This window comes from Mesoplodon densirostris, chromosome 4 (assembly GCF_025265405.1).
Source record: "Mesoplodon densirostris isolate mMesDen1 chromosome 4, mMesDen1 primary haplotype, whole genome shotgun sequence".
In the NCBI taxonomy this organism is placed as follows: Eukaryota; Metazoa; Chordata; class Mammalia; order Artiodactyla; family Ziphiidae; genus Mesoplodon; species Mesoplodon densirostris.
In genome coordinates this window covers 78,409,622-78,428,240 of record NC_082664.1, presented here as the reverse complement: position 1 = coordinate 78,428,240, position 18,619 = coordinate 78,409,622, and the positions used below count along the sequence as shown (strand labels likewise).

Sequence of the window (18,619 nt, the reverse complement as noted above, 5' to 3'; positions counted from 1 at the left end):
AGAGTAGGCAATAAGCACAAAAGCGAAAGAACCATATATTTTCATTTCCACTCACTAAATTACACCAGAGAAAGTATCACAATAGCGACCTAGGTTTTAGTTTTTGTTCAGTCATTGAGCTACATAAATATAATAATATTGTGGATTGTAGATCAAATCCAGAGCCCTGGGTCTTTTCCACAATCTAACCATGACATACGTGTTTCCTTGAAACACAAAACGAAAACCCCAGTCTTATTTTTTTTTTTTAATACTTACAGGTTATTTTTTAAAAAAAGCTATGGGTGATCTTAGCACGAATATATGAACTGAAACTTAATAAAACTGTATTAAGCAGATAAGAATCTAGCAGAAATAGAAGGGCTAGGGAACAAACAGGAAAGCAAAAATTAAAAACTACCACTAAATACACATCACATATGCATTGTACTTATCTAGATCAACAAATGAGAGTTTTGTTGGAACTAAGGAATTAATCCACATTTGCAGCTGAAGAAATTCCCAAACCAGAAGAGGTTCTAGAATGACAGGGTAGTCTCTCTGATCTCAAACTCAGCTTCCTCACCATCTCCACCACTTCCACCTCTGCCTCGATGCGAAGGTGATACAGGAAGGTGGCCAGGTCCTTCTTCATCTGAATACTGTTGTCTTCTAGTTGGGCTACGGTGAAGATCCGTATGCTGCATTTTCGCCACACCTGAGAAAGTACCACATACACACGGAAAATTAAATGCAAGAAGGCAAAAAAGAGTTATTTCTTAAAACAAATGGCACTTTTGCCTAGAACAATCTTGTACGGTTTCAGGGTATATGTTCCTAGATTCTTACTTGCCATATTATTATTTATTTATTTTACTTACTTGCTATTATTATTGTGAGGGCAAAAGCTTGACCAAGGAACGCATAAAATATAGTTTAAGGGAGTTCTTATTTCATAACAAGAAAAAAACTGGCAAAACGGAAAAGATGGCACATGATGCATTAAGAGGGTGCTTTACTCAAATAGCATACTGATGACACTGTGCAGACTATAATATTCACTATTTTAAATTTCAGTCTTACCAAAGGATGAACATATATATGTATAAGATACACACACACCCTCTTAGGTTTCCAGTATTTTTTTTTTTTTTTTTTTTTTTTTTTTGCGGTATGCGGGCCTCTCACTGTTGTGGCCTCCCCCGTTGCGGAGCACAGGCTCCGGACGCGCAGGCTCCGGACGCGCAGGCTCAGCGGCCATGGCTCACGGGCCCAGCCGCTCCGCGGCATATGGGATCCTCCCAGACCGGGGCACGAACCCGTATCCCCTGCATCGGCAGGCGGACGCTCAACCACTTGCGCCACCAGGGAGGCCCGGTTTCCAGTATTTTGGTCTTTTTCTTTTTCTTTTTTTTTTTTCTTTTTTTTTTTTTTTTTGCGGTACGCGGGCCTCTCACTGCTGTGGCCTCTCCCATTGCGGAGCACAGGCTCTGGATGCGCAGGCTCAGCGGCCATGGCTCACGGGCCCAGCCGCTCCGCGGCATGTGGGATCCTCCTGGACTGGGGCACGAACCCGTGTCCCCTGCATCGGCAGGCGGACTCTCAACCACTGCGCCACCAGGGAAGCCCCGGTCTTTTTCTTTTTTTTTTAAATTCACTTATTAATGTTTTTTTCCAAGGGCTCATATGGAGCTCTATTAATTTGCTGAATTTCCCTTGGAGATAGGTATCAACTACAAAGAAAACTATTTCTTATAAGGTTGAATCTGGAATCATGGAAAGCCAAGAATAATCCCCAAGTCTTCTAAGCCCCAACACTATAGAATGAAAGGAAGACTCTCTGTCTAGTGAACCAGGACAGAAGTTAAGGGAGAAAGACTTGTTTTAAAAGGTGTCAAAATACCTTGTGCTGTTTCAGTAGGAATGGTAAGAGCATGAGCATCCCCCCGTCATGCACGATCCACCACACATCAATGTTGCCCTCAGAAAACTGCTCCACATTGCTGGGAAAGAAGGAGATGTTTTTAGCCACCAGCAGGGCCAGATGGGCAGCAGTTGTCACTCGAACTGTGCCTAGAGAGAAAACAGAGAGAATCAGGATAAGCAGGATGAATCCTTAGGCTTACCTTGCTTCTTACCATGTCAGCAAAGAAAGGATAATACCCATTGACAGTTCTTGGAGCAAGGTGTCCTATTTACACAGTAGGCTATACCAAATCAAGTAACGAAAATCATTTAAAAAATTTTGAATAGCTAACAGAATTAGACTGAGAACTATGATTTACATTACTAGGTGTATTCCGATTACTACATTCCTAAGTGGGGGGGATACGTGAATTGGGGAGATTTTGATGCTGAAGAATAATTCTTCCAATTCCTGTGAAGAATGTCAATGTGGGAGATCACACACATGGAAATATGGCAATTTCAGAGATAATTCCTAACGTAAGACTTGGCAAGATAAACAACTGATGGACATTATGTAAGGCTGGAGGGGGTGAATAGAATCAGGTTATTACTACTAGTAGTTATTTAGGTGCCCTTATGAGACTGTGCTTCAGCAAGGACACTGTCTCTACTTTAGGAGGCTGGGGGGTGGGGTTAGGGTATACCCTCTATTTGAGCCCTCAGGATAGTATGAGAAATGTTTTGTACCAATAAAAGTCTTCCAAGCTCGAGCATCTTCACTCTGGCGCCAGCCATTTGGCCACCCCATCACCACTGTGTTGTGCTTCATGCCCCCAAGGCCACATGACTGGATGAGGTGGGAAATGCCCTCTCTCAGCTTGGCAGCCACCACCAGCTGGGAGAATCCTTTCACCTTCTCTGCCTCCATTAGATGCTTTATGGTCTGAAAGAGAGACAGAATCTCAACACTGAATTACTTCATCCTGGGTCTTTTAACTTCTTACTCCTTCTCCGTATTATATTCCCCTCCCCCTTCCAAACTCTGCATAAGATCGTTATCTTCTACAGAACAATTCAAAAAGTTTAATTTATCCCAATGAAATTTTATTATCCTTTGCGTTTTTCACTTGCTAAGTGCTTACTACGTATGTAGGTAGTTGTCTACATGTACTGATAGTTCCTCTACCTTTTCCTCTCTTCTGCTTTTCTTTCTAACATACCAAACAAATTGAGAATAGGGATCGTCACAGAGTGAATATTCAATATTCCTTCTTAATTGCCCAGGGTGAGTGTGAACATAATCTCCTTCCTTCCTTAGTCCCAGTCTTGCCCTGACTCATATTACTAGAAATTCAATATGACGATTCAGTTTCAGTTTAGAATTATCTCAGGTATGTTTTCTTTTTTGTTTTTGCTATTTCCACATCCCTTTTGATATTTTAATGGTGATTACTTGTGACACTTATATTTGTTTTACTATTCTTTTATTTATTCAAGCCAGTTTGGAGATAATATTTCATTTAGTCTTACTTCACTCTCTTGGTAGAAAGGTAGAGAGAATAATGGTGTGGAAAATGGATATGATTTTCCCAAAGGCACAGATTAAGTCAGTGGTGTAGCTAGGATAATCGGGGTCTCTTGACTTCCAATACCGTGCTTTTTATTTATTTTTATGATCATTCTGGACTAATGTTTCTTCAGCATTTCTAGTTCTAGGGTTTCAAAGTATTCCAAAATGAAATCCAGTAAAATTTTTGAAATGTCACTGAAATTTCTCTGGGGTGAGTTCTATTATTTGTAATAGAGTGAAATCTACTTTCTTCTTCAGGAAGAACTTTAATATCCCATAAGCTAATCAGAAGTAGCAAAGGAATCTTGGTCATGGTACCATGTAGATTAGGAAAGAGGAAGAAAATGTGCTCATCGCTCCTTGTTGTCACAAGATTGAGAGGAACCATCACCATAGTTCAAGGGGTGATTTATTTACATGACTTCTCTCAGGGCTCAGTCAATGTCTGGAATCTATTTGGAAATGGTGCTTAGCCTTTATAATCTTATAGTTTAGAAATGCTTTTTAAATGGGAAGAATAAATTATTACCTTCTGGTTCATCTTAGTATTTGGGAGAATATGACCATTCAAGTCAGCACTATGAAGGACACCCCCTAGATCACTCAGGAAAGGGATTAATTTAGAAATCCGAGGTCTTATGACTCAACAGCACAAAACCATAAGCTAAATTCCACTAGGTCAATAAGCCTTGACTCTTACCTGCTCAGCAGCTAAAGCTTCACCATAGTTCTCCAGGAAGTTCCCCACGATGACAGAGCCCACAATAGTGAGACCCTTTCCTGCCTTAAGCTGTGAAGCAAAGGTGAGGAGGCGAGGATGCTTGACATGTAGGTCTTCATCTAGTTTCAGCAGTACTAGCAACTGAGGCCTGTAAAGAGGTTGGCGGGGAAGGGGGTGGGATGAGAAAACACTCTGGGTCTGGGGACAGAATGACAAGTCTACCCTTTAATTCAGGAGATCTGTATAAAACACGTACTTTGACAGAAGGAAGAGATTAGAGAAAATGATAAGGTGCGGCTGCACAGTTATTCTGAATTTTCCCAGTATTACCTCAAATTGATCAGTCTTGAAGGAAGAATGAAAACGGTAGAAGTCTAGATCATATAGCACATGAATAAAAGGGAACAGAGGATCAAGAATTTAGAATCAGTCAAAGCATGTCCATTTCATGAACTCCTTGAGCCACATGATTTCCTAATCAATGAAGCACACCTTTCTGTGTGGTAACTCTGTGCCAAACACCACTAAGCTCTGTTGTTTTTTTTTACCTCCAGTTTTTAGTGTGTGGAGGTCCTTCTTCCAGCCGAAGCAAAGCAAATCGGGCTGCACTGAGGGACAGCCCGCGGATACCATCACCCCATTCTTTCTCAGCTCTGGGAGAAAGAGGAGAAAAGAGCAGAGACAGATTTAAACCATAAGAAGTACAATCTCAAAAAACAGTTTACTTTTTCTTTATCTAAAAGTAACATACACACAAGGTAGAACGTTAAAGCTCATATTGAATATTTATGTGATGCTCTCTATTAACATAATGAACCCACAGTAAGCAGATCAACACTACCCTTCACCAACACACTGCACTACACAACAGTTCAGAATAAAGGCTGGAAGGGTCACTTAACTTGTCCTGTGATGTAACTATTCAAAAGCAATAATGTAAAAGAGCAATTTGGATTAGGAAATTACTACAGATCCAAAGTTTAAATTATTTCAAAAATAATTGCAGAGAAAGCAAAACTCAGTGTAATCTTCTAGATCAGAGTGTTATTTATTCCTAATTTTGGGATGTTGTTAGTGAAGTCTTAGTTGTTACAAAGTTATTCAGGACTAATTTATTTTCCATTTCAGACACAATTCCTCACCTGAAGAGATAAGCAAGAATATTTATATTTGTGTTATACTTTGTTTTTTAAAAATTTTAATTTTGTACTGGAGTATAGTCGATAACAATGTTGGGTTAGTTTCAGGTGCACAGCAAAGTGATTCAGTTATACATATACGAGTATTTAGCAGAGTTCCCTGTGCTATACAGTAGGTCCTTGTTGGTTATTTTATTTTTTTTGATTTCTGTTGGCGTATAGTTGATTTACAATGTTGTATTAGTCTCTGCTGTATGGCAAAGTATACTTTAATACTATCATTACTATTTCAGTACATCCTTTTAGTTATCTTTTCCCTGATCCATTCATACTTTCTCAACAGGTTCCCTTTATGATCAATGGCTTATGTCCATAAGGTGACTGAGAGAATTAGGGGTACAAAATTTAGGTACAGATGAATGAAGTCTCCTGGATCCCTAATGCGATTTTCACCAGGCTGGCTCTAACCAAACTAGCCAGTTTCAATAGTTTTAGCAGCAATCAGGTTGTATATCCAGACTTACCCCTGGTACTCAATGTACTTGTAGATCATACCAGCTATTACCATAGCTACGATGGCATAATACCAGGAAGAAATAAACATCAGAGCCAGACAGATACTCATTCCCATGAAAGCGAGGGCCCTAGAAAATTAAAAACAAAAAGAATTTTTTAAATGTTTTTCTAAGAAGCTGAAAAAGAAGTCTGTGCCAAAGGTGCTTCTTAAACTGGTGAGAAATTATTATTTTTAAAAATTCCAATATATTGCAGATAGAACTTCTGTAAAATGCAATAAAAAATGAATTACTAGAAAAACTGTTATATGCTTGGATGCTGTGACAATGTCAAATTGCTATAAGGTTTCTAAATGCTTTTTCTCAGTTTTTATAGTTGTCTTATCATGGACTGGCAACAATCAATAGATCTGCACTGAGCCCTGAACCACCCTTAGTGCTGATGTTTCCCATTGCTGGAAAAACATACAAATGAATAGGGATGCTATGAAAGTCATCTGTACTTATGAGGACAATTAATACCTACATGGGAAAGCAAAGATGGGACATGTAGTCAAAATTATCAATAACTCTTTGATCTTTTTAAAAAAAAAGTATTTCATGTGAATATGACTAAAAACTTTATGAACATTTATTAACACAACTGCAGAACCCACTGGAAAAAATCTCCCATTAGTTTCTTTACTTTACATAAGGAACTTGGAAGAAAATAATGAAATTCTTGTTTTGATCAAATAGGTAGACAACTATGCTTACTGAAGTTGTTTTCTGTACAGAATGAACTTAGTTGTATGACAAATTTCAAAGAACAAATAGAACAGTTGTTAATCTGGAGAAAATTAGGATCTAAGTAATGGATGAAAATATACAGTGTAAAGAGAAAGAGAAAAAGTAACAAAAGCAAAATAGTAACACAAAATAAGTTCATAATGAACTTTTAACTAAAGTTAAAGCTAGAAAGAGGATTAGAGGTGTTAAGATCAGTTGAAGATGTAAATTTGTGCCAGATAAAGGTTACATCACTACCCACCACTGGTAAGTGAAACTAGAAAGGGATCAAGGAAAAAGTCAGCAAAGAGGAATGTAGCAACAGGTACATACAGGGCATATTAAAGAACTTCTAGCTGTGACAGAAAATAAATGGAAAGAAATGGGATGGTAGCTAAAAATGTGGTGGCTCCTTTAGGACTGAGGAGACGTGAACACAACAGCAGCAGCTGTAGCAACATTTCATTGAGAGCTTTACTGTGTACCTGCACAGTGTACAGGCACTGTGCTCAGCACTTTACATTATCTCAAAACAACCCTATGAGATAGATAATACTATTAGTCCCATCTTACAAATGAATAAAATGAAATTTTATGTGGTTATGTGCTTTGTTGAAAGTTACAAACTAGGAAATAGCAGAGCTGACACTTGAACTCAGGTCATCTGACTCCATAGCTCATACTCTTTTTTTTAAATTTTTTTTAAAAAATTAATCAATTCATTAATTTTGGCTGGGCTGGGTCTTCGTTGCAGCACACAGGCTTCTGTAGTTGCAGCACGTGGACTCTAGAGCGCACGGGCTCAATAGTTGAGGTGTGTGGGATCTTAGTTCCCTGACCAGGGATCGAACCCAGGCCCCCTGCATTGGGAGAGTGGAGTCTTAATCACTGGACCACCAGGAAGTCTCATCATGCTCTTAACTACTAAATGAAATCACATTAAGGAAGGGAGTCTGAGAATCAAAACTGATGAAAACTGATGCAAATGTGAGGATAAATGGAAAGAAATGAAGCCCAGTGCTTAGCTAAGAGGGAAACAGGTAATCAGATATGCAAAGGGTAGGTTGTTTTAACCTGAAGAACACAGCAGCCTGGAAGTATTTATTTCACAGTTTTGATCTTTATTGTCAAGTGGGTATTATAAGTTATTATAAAACCATATATATAAAAAAAAACACAGTAGGATGGTGGAAGTTCATGTGAGCACTGGAAGTTGAAACAGACAGTAGGAAATGGGTGACCAAGAAAAAATTGTATCGAGAACTCAGAATCTCCTAGCTTTCTAGTTCAATGATGGGTTCTCTCCAAATGTGGGGAAGAAGAAGAAAAAAAAGCTGACTTACCAGTGGTAGTAGCGGAACCGGGGTCTCCAATTGGGTGTTCGAAGTAATGTTTGCAAGGCACATGCCAAGTTCACGAAGAGGTAACACATAAGAAAAAACCTGGCAGAATAAAAAAAGTAAGAGGAATGATTATTACTGTAAAATAATTCTTCAAAGGTTACTTTAGATAACTAGAGAGATTTGTTATACTTAATTTAAGCCTTTGTTCTAGGCCACTAGCCTTTAATTAAGACTAGGGTGTAGAGGAACTTAACCTCCACACAAACCTGCTCAACCTCCGAAGTTCTCTCTCAGTGAAAGACACAACCACTCTTTACCCAGTTCTTCTTGGGACAATCCCGGTTTCCTCTTCGCTACTCAACCTTGTTCCAAATTCACTTATCAAGTCCTATGGATTCTACCTATTTATAAATCTCTAAACTTTCCCCCCCTCCTTTCCACCTCTACTTCTATGAGCATAGTTGAGGCCCTCATTTCTTCTTTGTTGGATTAGTGAAATAAGCTTCCAACTGGCACTCCCAGCTCAATTTTGGCCTCCTTCTAACCTCTCTTTTATACTGAATTGATCATTATGAAACAGAAACATGATCATTTTGTTCTCAAAGGATTACCCACTACTTTCAGGTAGAAGTTCCAGGTCCTTTGTGATCTGGCTCTACCTACTTTCCCACTCTGCACCTCTCCAACCCGCAACCTCCCACTCGATCAAAGCCAAACCTTCACTCCTCCAGATGTGCTGCACTATTTCATCTCTTGGTTCCTTCACACACATTCCCTGCCTGGGATCTCTTTCACCCCTTCACTGATTAGCAAATAACCAGCCTTCCTTCAAGACACAAGTGTCACTTCTTCCAGAAAACCTTTCCTGAGTCTCAGTCTTTGGAGCTCATATAGTGCTCAGTGTTCACCTTGACCACAGTGCTCATCACACTAGACAGGGATCACTGGTTTCTTTATCTATCTACCATCAATTCTCTGAGGTTGTGTCTCAGCCATCTTATGCTTATTCTCAGCATACTGCCCAGTGCCAGGTAGGTAGTAAGTCATCAATAAGTCAATAAGTTGAATGACTAGAGTAAAAGCTACAATCAGTTGATAACGAATCAGAAATGAAGGCAAAGAACTTTTGAAGTTATACAGGTAGAAAGAAACCATGACAACTTATGAAGTTAGCCTTACATGAAAAGTCTCAGGAATATTTATTATTTAGGTGAAGTTACACCTATACTTGGTTCTCTCTGTTATCACTACTGTTACATGCCTGATGGAAATCAACATGTATTATACATCACATAAGCAAGAGTAAGTGAAAAGAATAACTGGCTCTTACATGGAAAGAATTGGGGCCACAAGATCCAGGGAGGCAATAAGGATTCCCAGCTCTGCAATGGCTGCAGTTAGAAGTAAAGCCCAGGTAGGTTCCCCATTTGCTTTGCTGTGACCAAACACCTGTACATAGAAGGGAAATATCAGACACAGGAGTGTGGGGAGGGTTTGAGTCAATGCTCCCTGATTCCTCTATGCTATGGTTTCATAGCTCTGAAAAATAATAGTATTACAACTGTAGTAGCTTTTAAATGCCTTTACCCCACTCACATGTAAACTCATACTAGAGATTTAGAGGGTCTTGTGCTAAAAACCCACGTCTTCATATTATATGATCCAGTAATTCCTAAGCCTTATGAAGATCACACTGTTTCTTGTAAAACCTGAGAAAACAGGAAGAGGGCATAGGACAGGGTCACTCACCCTCAGAAAGGGTATGATGTTATCCTTGGCTATAGCCTGTAGCAGCCTCGGTGCACCTGTGAGACTCTGAAGTCCAGCCCCACACGTGGAGAAGAAGGAGCCAATAACAATCACCCATGGGGACGGCCAAGATAAGGTACCCACCACGAGATTACCTTTCACAGCATCCCCAAACCTGGGAGAGAAATCAGAGTGAGGAAACTTGACCTGGAAATAACTTTAGATGAAAAAACTAGACTGACATTCCCCCAATCTTTTCTATTTATAATTTTTAGAGAATCAAAATTGAGACAGACATGAATAATAATAAATGTAAAGGTAGGTAGATCTGATCAAAAGGCACTAGTAGCCTATATTAAGAAAAAAAATAACCTGTAGGGCCAGAAAATAAGCTAAGCTTTAATTAAAGCTTTCCCCCTCAATTTATCAAAATATCTACTCTGCAGGAAAACTGTAAAGGTATAGAAAAATACAAAAAAATCAGGGAGGAAATCCATAATCATAACATAACTGCTAACATTCAGCATACCTTGCATATTTTAGTGTTTACTATGTTTTTAAAAACATAGATGAGACCACACTGCAACTATACTTCTGTATTCTTTTTAAACTTATAAGCAATTTCCTATGTCATGAAAAACTCATGAATAAACATTTTTACACGTTTCTTTACATTATCATAATTTACATTATCCATTCCTCTAGTGTTGATTTTCTACCATAGAAAATACTGTGATTGACATCTTTATGCACATATCCACATTCACATTCCAAATTGTTTTTCCTTATGGTAGATTCCTAAGAGGGAATAACTGCAACAAAAGGGATCAACATCGTTAAATATTTCAAAGCACTACCAAAGTGCTTTCCAGAAAGGGTATACTGGATTTATTCCCACTAGAAGTAGATGAAGGTTCATGTCTTATGGCACATACCTATTTCACACCAGCTCTGAGTATTAAAATTTTAAGTCACTGCTAACTTGATGGGTAAAACATGGCATCTCATTGTTTAATTATTTACGGTTTTAATGATTTTTTTACAATGTATCACACACACAAAAGAAATGTGCAAAAACTAAATGCATATTTCAATAAATTTTCACAAAGCAAACATCCACGAAACATCCAGTCAAGAAACAGAACACACTGCCGGCACCCAAAATCCTCTCTTATGCCCACTCACCAGCTCTTTCTCCCTCCCCACTCTCCTAATTTTTAATGCTATATAGTTTTACCTGTTTTTAAACTTCAAATAAATGAAATAGTATATATGTTTTGTGTTTGGTTTCTTTGATTCAACATTGTGAAATCTTTCCTTTTTTTTCTTTTGGTACATAGCTGTGGTTCATTAATTTTTGCTGCTGTATAGTTTTCCATCACATGAATACATAATTTATTCATTCTACTGCTGATGGACATTTGGACTATTTCCAGATTTTGCCTCGTAAGAACAATTCCACTGAAAGAATCCTTGTGCACACTTCTTAATGCACACATGCATGCATGTGTGTTGGATATACCTAGCAGTGGAATTGCTGGTTCATCAGGTATGCATATGTTCAACTTTAGGAGATAATGTCCAACAGTTTTCTGAAGTGGTATTCTAATTTACACTTTCTATAGTTTTTACATTATAATTTACCAAAGCTCTATAAACCCATTTTCAATCACAATCATATAGAAATAATAAACTGTGTTACTTATTTCTTTTTGTTAACAATATTTATATAGCATCTATTAGAGTTCTTGTCCTCAAAGAATTCAATCTAGTATAGGGGACAGAAATATGAAATCAAGTAGCTGCAATACAGTATTTTAATTGCAATAATACAATATGTTCAGTAGAGTGGCTGAACAAAGGGAGGAGTGGTTATCTGTTGCGTGAGTCTGGGAAAGCTTCACAGGATAAAGGACACTTAGTCTAGTCTTAGAGGATGAATATAAGTCTGCCAGGTGGGAGTAACCCATTCTAAGCAAATAACATTGCACCCACAAATACGTGGCTGGATGGAGAGTTGAAACGACAATATTTAACTCTGTGTTATGGCTGGAGCTTAGGGAGTTTTTGATGGAACGGTGGGAGATGAGATCAGAAAGAGGTAGAGAGGGCAAGACCAAAGTAGTGGGCATTAAAGGGGCTTTGGCAGGCTCTGAGCAGGAAGGTTCTATGATCAAATTTTGTGTTTTAGAAAAATCATTCTGGTGACAGTGTAGAAGAAAGATTAGAAGGTAGTAAAACTGAAAGGGAGAGTATTACAATAATCTAGGCAAAAGATCCTGAAGGCCTGTACAGAGTGATGGGATAAAAATAGTGGAAAGAATGAGATTAAGATGAAGGGTGAAATTTATAGGGCTTAGAAACCAACTGGATGAGGGAATTGATGGAAGAAGTCTAGGATGACACCTAGGTTTCTGTTTTGAGAAAGGGATGAATGGTAAGCCTATTAACTCCTCAAGATGGGGAAAAAGGGAAGAGATATAGCGGGTTTTGGAGGAAGAGTTTTCTAGAAATCTCTTGCAAAACATTTTCTTTTTGTATTCACAGATGAAAGGAAAAACAGCAGCCTTCATGAAGGAAATGAAGAAAGTAAGTTTCAAGATTTTATTTAGAATGCCAATCAGACACACTTATGTCTCATAGAGGAGATGTTAGAAACAATTGAGTTTTAAATTTTTATTTTTTATTATTTGTCCTCCTTTACTGTTAGTTTTCCAACAGCTCTCTTTACTGTACAGAAAAGTCCTCATTATTCAGACAAATTCACTGCTTTATGAAGTCCTATATCCACTGCATCTTATACAACAACATACTGGCCCTTATTATACAGCTCCTTTTTGGGGACCTATATACATGTATTTTCTAATTGTTAGTTGTGATATATATCTCAGGTGGGTTTTGAGTTTATAACTGTCTTGGGGCTGTATGGGATGATCAGACATAATGGAAGATAGACACACGATTGTTACAAAGAAATCAACTACTCACTTGTCTCTGAGAACAACGCCTTCAATACATGCACCGAAAAGGACAACATTGCTTAAATCTATGATATTGAGAGTCAAGGAAACTGATGCACATAAACACATCTAAGATGCACATAAACACTCAGGAAACTTCTATCAGTAAAATGAGTGGCTAAATTCACTTATCTCATAAATTCTTTCTTGAGTTTTAGAGATGAGGTGGGTAGATTATCTGATGTGAAGTGAGGTGGTAAAAAGCAGATATCTTTATTACCAGGATAAAAATACTGATCACCCTTGTTCTATGGCTGTTCCTGTGACTAAGACTCAGACTGGATCCATCAAAAGGATACAGACAAAGGAAGTAGTCAGGATGGCGAGGATAGTGCCAATGGGAATAGACTTTTGAGCATCTTTCAGATCTCCAGATCTGTTTGATCCAGCCATGATACCTTTAGAAAAGGAAAAAAGAACAAGTTAACTTCTTCAGTTCCTGGACACTTTTGATATTCACATTGCTATCAAAGACTACAGGCAAATCTGGGAATCCTGAGAATATAGTTTTGTGTAAGAAAAATCAGTCCCTGGGTCTGATTGTTTGTAAAATAGGCAACAGCCCATCTGCTTACCTGTGACAGAGGGAAAGAAGATCCCCACCAGAAGAGTGAAAGAGGTGGTAATGTCAACAAGGACATACTCATGGTTTAAGCTGCCTAAGACATCAGAAGATTTGGCTGAGGGCTTTTCAATAATCTCTCCCTTTGGTATATAATTACTCCAAAGATTCTCTGCAGTGGGAAAAAAGGGTATATAAGCAGCAGCACTATGAAAAGGACATAATTAGATAATGTTCTAGCCAACAACATTCTAAGTCAGATTCATCATTTATATAGCTTTTAAGGGTATGTTTGCTTCTACATGAGCACAGATATACAGATATATGCACATATATATCGTATAACAAAGCACACATAAATAAAAACCTAATGCCTTTTCTCATCTGGTTCAAATGTAATTTGACAAAATACTTTGGTACACACAAATGCAGTTAAGTTTACCAATGCAAGTTAGTAAAAGTTAAGCGAACTAAAGCTGAATGCCTTATAAAACCTATTTTTTTTAAAAAAAATTAGGCATCAATGCTATTTTGAACACCTTAGTGTAAACTTGCTTACGTGCAAAGAAATTTGTGGGCCAAACAGTTAAAATAGAAGTCACTTACAGAGAATTTCAAAAATTTAGATGAGTTAGGAAAACACACATGTGGATATGATGACATTAAAATAATTCTAGCTGTCACTGTGGGAAAAACATTGGCAATTTTATAATAACACAGAGAATACTTTATTATCTTAAGTTAAAAAGTCATTTGCTCAGCTCTGCATTCAAGAGCAGTAAATTTTAGCAGACAACACTGCAAGGGAGTCCTGAAAAAGGATAAAATCACTAACAGAAAAGCAGAAAGATGTTGAATTAAGAGCTGTGTGCTGAACTTAAGAAGGGAAGTGGCACCGTGGCAGTATTGATGGACAATAGATGAGTCTAAGATGGCAAAGTCTCGGGACGTCCCTGGAGGTCCAGTGGTTAAGTCTCCATGCTTCCAACGCAGCGGGTGTGGGTTTGACGCCTGGTTGGGGAACTAAGATCCCACAAGCCGCGTGGCATGACCAAAAAATAAAAATAAAGGCTCAACAAGATGGCAAAGCCCTCCTCAGAGAAAAATTTTAAAAATGTGTCCCCAGACCTCCCAACTCACCTGTAATGACACCACTAGCCAATCCAGGGATGCCCTGGATTGAAGTGACATTATTGTGAACAAAGTATTCATCACAGGTGGCATTGAAAAACTGACTTGAATTACAGAAGAAGCTCCATAACTTTGACGGTACTGTCATGTTGTTAATTTCCTTGGTCTTCGAGCAAATATCAATGTGCCTTGATGAAAGGGTGCGGTTGCCCAGCATGCAGACCCTAAATGAAAACAAACAGGGAGGAGAAAGATGAAGCAAGGGGAAAAAAAGTATTTTAAAAAAGAAAATAGGTTAGAAACAGGTTAGTATATAGGTTTGCTCAGGAAAAAAAAAAAATCTCATCTCTGAGAGTTTTTACTGTCATAGATGGTTAAAGAACTAATATTGACTAGCTCTGTGAATGGTGTCTTACATTTTCTGCCAGTGTGATCCTTACAGCGATCTCACAAAATATGTACTAGTATTTCTACATCGTGGATGGAGGAACTAAAGTTTAGGGAGAAAAACTAGTCTGCCCGAGGTCATACGGGTGGAAGGTAGTAGTGACAGAATTCAAATAGAAGAACTGTCTGAAGATGATGTGCTGAGTCATCTTCCAGAATTTTTAGGTTATTAACCAACTGTTAGGTCTTAAAAGAATCTTAGAGTCCATTTGTTCTTCTTCCATACACACACACACACACACACACAAATCCACCCCTTTCTTTTTGGCCTAAGAAAAAGCCTTATGTTCATAACAACTCCCTTGAAAATGTTATGCTAAAGGTCAGAGCTTCTGGCTACTGTTTCAAGGAAGACAGCTTGGCTAGAATTAGGCCATCCGTCTATGACCTAATAAAAAAAACTGTTTTTGAACTTAAGCCTAGACCCAGTAGGGGTGACGGTAGTTAAGGATAATACAAATACAAACTGCTGATTTTATTTTTTTCATTAACCCAGAGATATAAATATGAATAAAGGAATAATACACCCACAGTTAAAAATACCTCTCAGGAGGAAAAAAGCAACTTTTCAAATCTGCAAAATGATAGCATACATACGCAATAAGCCATGTACCTATTACTCAGCTTCAAAAACTCTCAACATTTTCCAGTACTGTTTCATGCATTCCTCTAGGTTTTTTGGCTTGTTCTGCTGAAATATTTTTCACACACATGAAACTTTTGCCCACCAAAAAAGAAGAAAAGCATCAAAGGAGAACTTGAGGCAAAATGGAATTTCCCAAGTTAAGATTTAGGCAGAATGTAGCCTTCAGTACTTTTATGACTCAAGTGGGTCTTCAGTTGCTTGGCAGCCCCTAGACAAGCAGACTGAAAACTTATGATGGAATCTAGTACCGACATCATTTAGCATAGCAGAAGAAACACTGAACTGGGAATCAGGAAATCAAAGGGTCCATTTTCTTGCTCTGACAATTATAAACTTTGAGGCAGGTCATTTAACCTCTATGGACCTGTTTTTTCATCTTCAAAAATCTGTTTTTCTGTAATCAGGTTAAGTCAACATAAGACTGATGAGTTTGATCCCTGAGTGATCAGGATGACTCTTCAAAGACAGTCACTGTAATAAGGTGACAAACAACACTCAGTGCCGTCTAGTCCCTATGCCACTGGTCAAATGGAAAACAGGTGAGCCTGTGAGTCACGCATCTGTACAAATCCATTTCTACTTCAAAAAATATACCTTAAGGTACCTGTACTACTTATGGTATGTAATATAATATATATCTAGAAAGATATATATGCAAAAGATGTGACATTTATTTCCCTTTATTTTATGACTAGAAAGTCCATTACTGTACTAACAGCAAAACAAAAAATTTAATTATAAATATTTAGGTAGGAATCTAGGTTTCCTTGATCTCTTGATTCTTCATCAATAAAAGGAATCTAACCTTTAAGTACGTTATAAAGGTTGCTGGCAAAACTACGCTGTTTGAAAAGGCCTTTATGAATAGTTCAAATATGCATAATCATTATCAGGAGGTTTTGAAAAATCCACTATCTATATCCAAATGACGGCCACGGCTGCCAGTTGTACACTTGGGACACAAGGAAGAGGATCAACACAACACAAGTTGCTGACAGCCTTCCCGCACAGATGCTAACTGGGCTTATCCAAGAGCGAAATCTCAGAGAAACTGTGAAATTCTGACTTGAAATGATCACATCACCAGATACTGTTAATGACTACCAAATAATGATGGCTAGTCAGAGAGACACGTACGGGAAGTGTGGAGGGGCAAAAGAAGACTTGATGGCTCCAGCATAGATGGCCAAGATGGACACAATGACACAGGCCAGAAAGAGTGAGGCAAACTTGTTCACATAGCGTACACCGATGAATACCACCAATACCATGAGGACCAAGAAGGCTGTGCCATAGACACGCATGTTATTTAGCATGGCTGCTGACTCCTTGAGTGCATCGTCACTATGAAAGATGGCAGCTTGGGGGACAATATATACCTGTTAGGCAAAAGAAGTAGAAAATAAGGTCATTTCAAAATAATCAAATAAAAGGGCTGTTGTAGTTTGCATTTGCTTTCATGAAGGAAAGCAAAACTGAGACAGAAAATGACTGGAGACATAGCCTAATTCATATTTCGATCTAAAATGCCTACAGAAATGGGACATCATGGATTTTTTTTTAAAGTCTACATGCCAGGGCTTCCCTGGTGGTGCAGTGGTTGAGAATCCGCTTGCTAATGCAGGGGACATGAGTTCAAGCCCTGGTCCGGGAAGATCCCAAATGCCGCGGAGCAACTAAGCCCGTGCGCCACAACTACTGAGCCTGCGCTCTAGAGCCCAGGAGCCACAACTACTGAGCTCACGTGGCACAACTACTGAAGCCCGCGTGCCCAGAGCCCGTGCTCCGCAACAAGAGAAGCCACCACGATGAGAAGCCCGCGCACTGCAACAAAGACCCAACGCAGCCAAAAATTTAAAAATAAATAAATAAATAAATAAATAAATAAATAAATAAATAAAATAAAGTCTATGTGCCATTCTGAATACTTACACTCCCAAATGGAAAAACAAGGAATGTGTTAATAATTTAAAGTGTTATGCAAAATAATTGTAATGATTATCCTGAGTCCTACTTCTACTATCGTTACTTTAAATAGTAAGAAATATATCCTAGTGAATAAATAAATGAAAAACATTTTGTTTCATTGGGATAAAGACATCAAAAGAGGTAAACTTTCTTTTACTTTTCCCCCACTAGCCCAAGTCTTGCCTCTGAGACTAACTTTTTGGTTGAGGTGGCAGGGTGCTGGTGATTGGGTGGAGGGGAAGGAGTAGGCAGGAAAAAGATACCCTCAACCTTTCTTACTCATATTCACAGTAGGAGGTCAATAACAGGTTAGCAGGCAATCACTTGATTGATTCCTGTAGCTGATTTCTCAGAAGCTTTGATATCCAACGGCAAAGTAAATCCAAATCTATATCTTTTCTATACTTTAGACCACAATTAAGTCATTACTCACCAGAAAAATTTCAATGGCACCAAGGATATACATGGCTGCTGCAAATGTGGTACCAAGATAAAAGCAGAGGCCAACAGCCCCACCAAACTCTGGGCCCAGTGCTCGGGAAATCATAAAGTATGAGCCCCCAGCTAAAAGGCAAAACAGAAGGTGAACAGGATAAAAAAAGTATGTAACAGGAATGTAAACAAGTCGTAAAAAAGGATAAATGTTTCAGGCTTTTTGAAAACCCTGAATATGATAACAAGTAGATTTCCTGGTAGGGAGTAAAAGATGAAACCTACATACTGCACATCTAATGTTCCACATAAATCAGCACAATTTGTCAGTATTCCTTAGAAAAATATCAGAGGATATTTACTACAGGCATGAGATAGATGAATAAAATATATATTCTAACTAAAAGAAGCTAAGAATGCAGTAGAAATCACAGATTCTAGCTTAAAACACACAGAGATTTTTAAAAGAAGGTATTCTGAAGTCAAATAGTGTTAGTGCCTGTGGCCACTACCTAAATAGTATTCTGTTCCTTGGAAGTTTGCACCTCTGGCTTTATAGCAGAAATACAGTAATCAATGACAATCCCTGAAATCCAGCCTTAGCTACTGACCTGGCACCACTCCATTAGTGGCAATGGCACTCATGGAGATAGCAGTCAACATTGTCTGTAAAGAAAAAGGAGAAGACTGTTACTGTATAAAGACGACATTTCTGTACTAC

At 38.3% G+C, this 18,619-nt stretch overlaps 1 protein-coding gene across 2 annotated transcripts in view; it reads right to left on the bottom strand.

The window, feature by feature from the left end:
- Nucleotides 1–18,619, bottom strand: part of SLC12A6 (solute carrier family 12 member 6) — an 88,099-nt gene that overhangs the window by 5,309 nt on the left and 64,171 nt on the right. For both annotated transcript variants that reach the window (XM_060096546.1, XM_060096547.1), the window contains exons 6-21: nucleotides 18,510–18,564; nucleotides 17,900–18,030; nucleotides 16,636–16,877; nucleotides 14,415–14,629; nucleotides 13,288–13,446; nucleotides 13,012–13,110; nucleotides 12,681–12,738; nucleotides 9,693–9,867; nucleotides 9,274–9,392; nucleotides 7,944–8,042; nucleotides 5,842–5,961; nucleotides 4,727–4,831; nucleotides 4,158–4,326; nucleotides 2,635–2,830; nucleotides 1,883–2,052; nucleotides 566–697 (exon numbers count right to left, since the gene is read on the bottom strand). In XM_060096546.1, coding sequence (XP_059952529.1) covers nucleotides 566–697; nucleotides 1,883–2,052; nucleotides 2,635–2,830; nucleotides 4,158–4,326; nucleotides 4,727–4,831; nucleotides 5,842–5,961; nucleotides 7,944–8,042; nucleotides 9,274–9,392; nucleotides 9,693–9,867; nucleotides 12,681–12,738; nucleotides 13,012–13,110; nucleotides 13,288–13,446; nucleotides 14,415–14,629; nucleotides 16,636–16,877; nucleotides 17,900–18,030; nucleotides 18,510–18,564 — 2,244 coding nt within the window. The remainder of the gene's footprint in view (nucleotides 1–565; nucleotides 698–1,882; nucleotides 2,053–2,634; nucleotides 2,831–4,157; nucleotides 4,327–4,726; nucleotides 4,832–5,841; nucleotides 5,962–7,943; nucleotides 8,043–9,273; nucleotides 9,393–9,692; nucleotides 9,868–12,680; nucleotides 12,739–13,011; nucleotides 13,111–13,287; nucleotides 13,447–14,414; nucleotides 14,630–16,635; nucleotides 16,878–17,899; nucleotides 18,031–18,509; nucleotides 18,565–18,619) is intronic.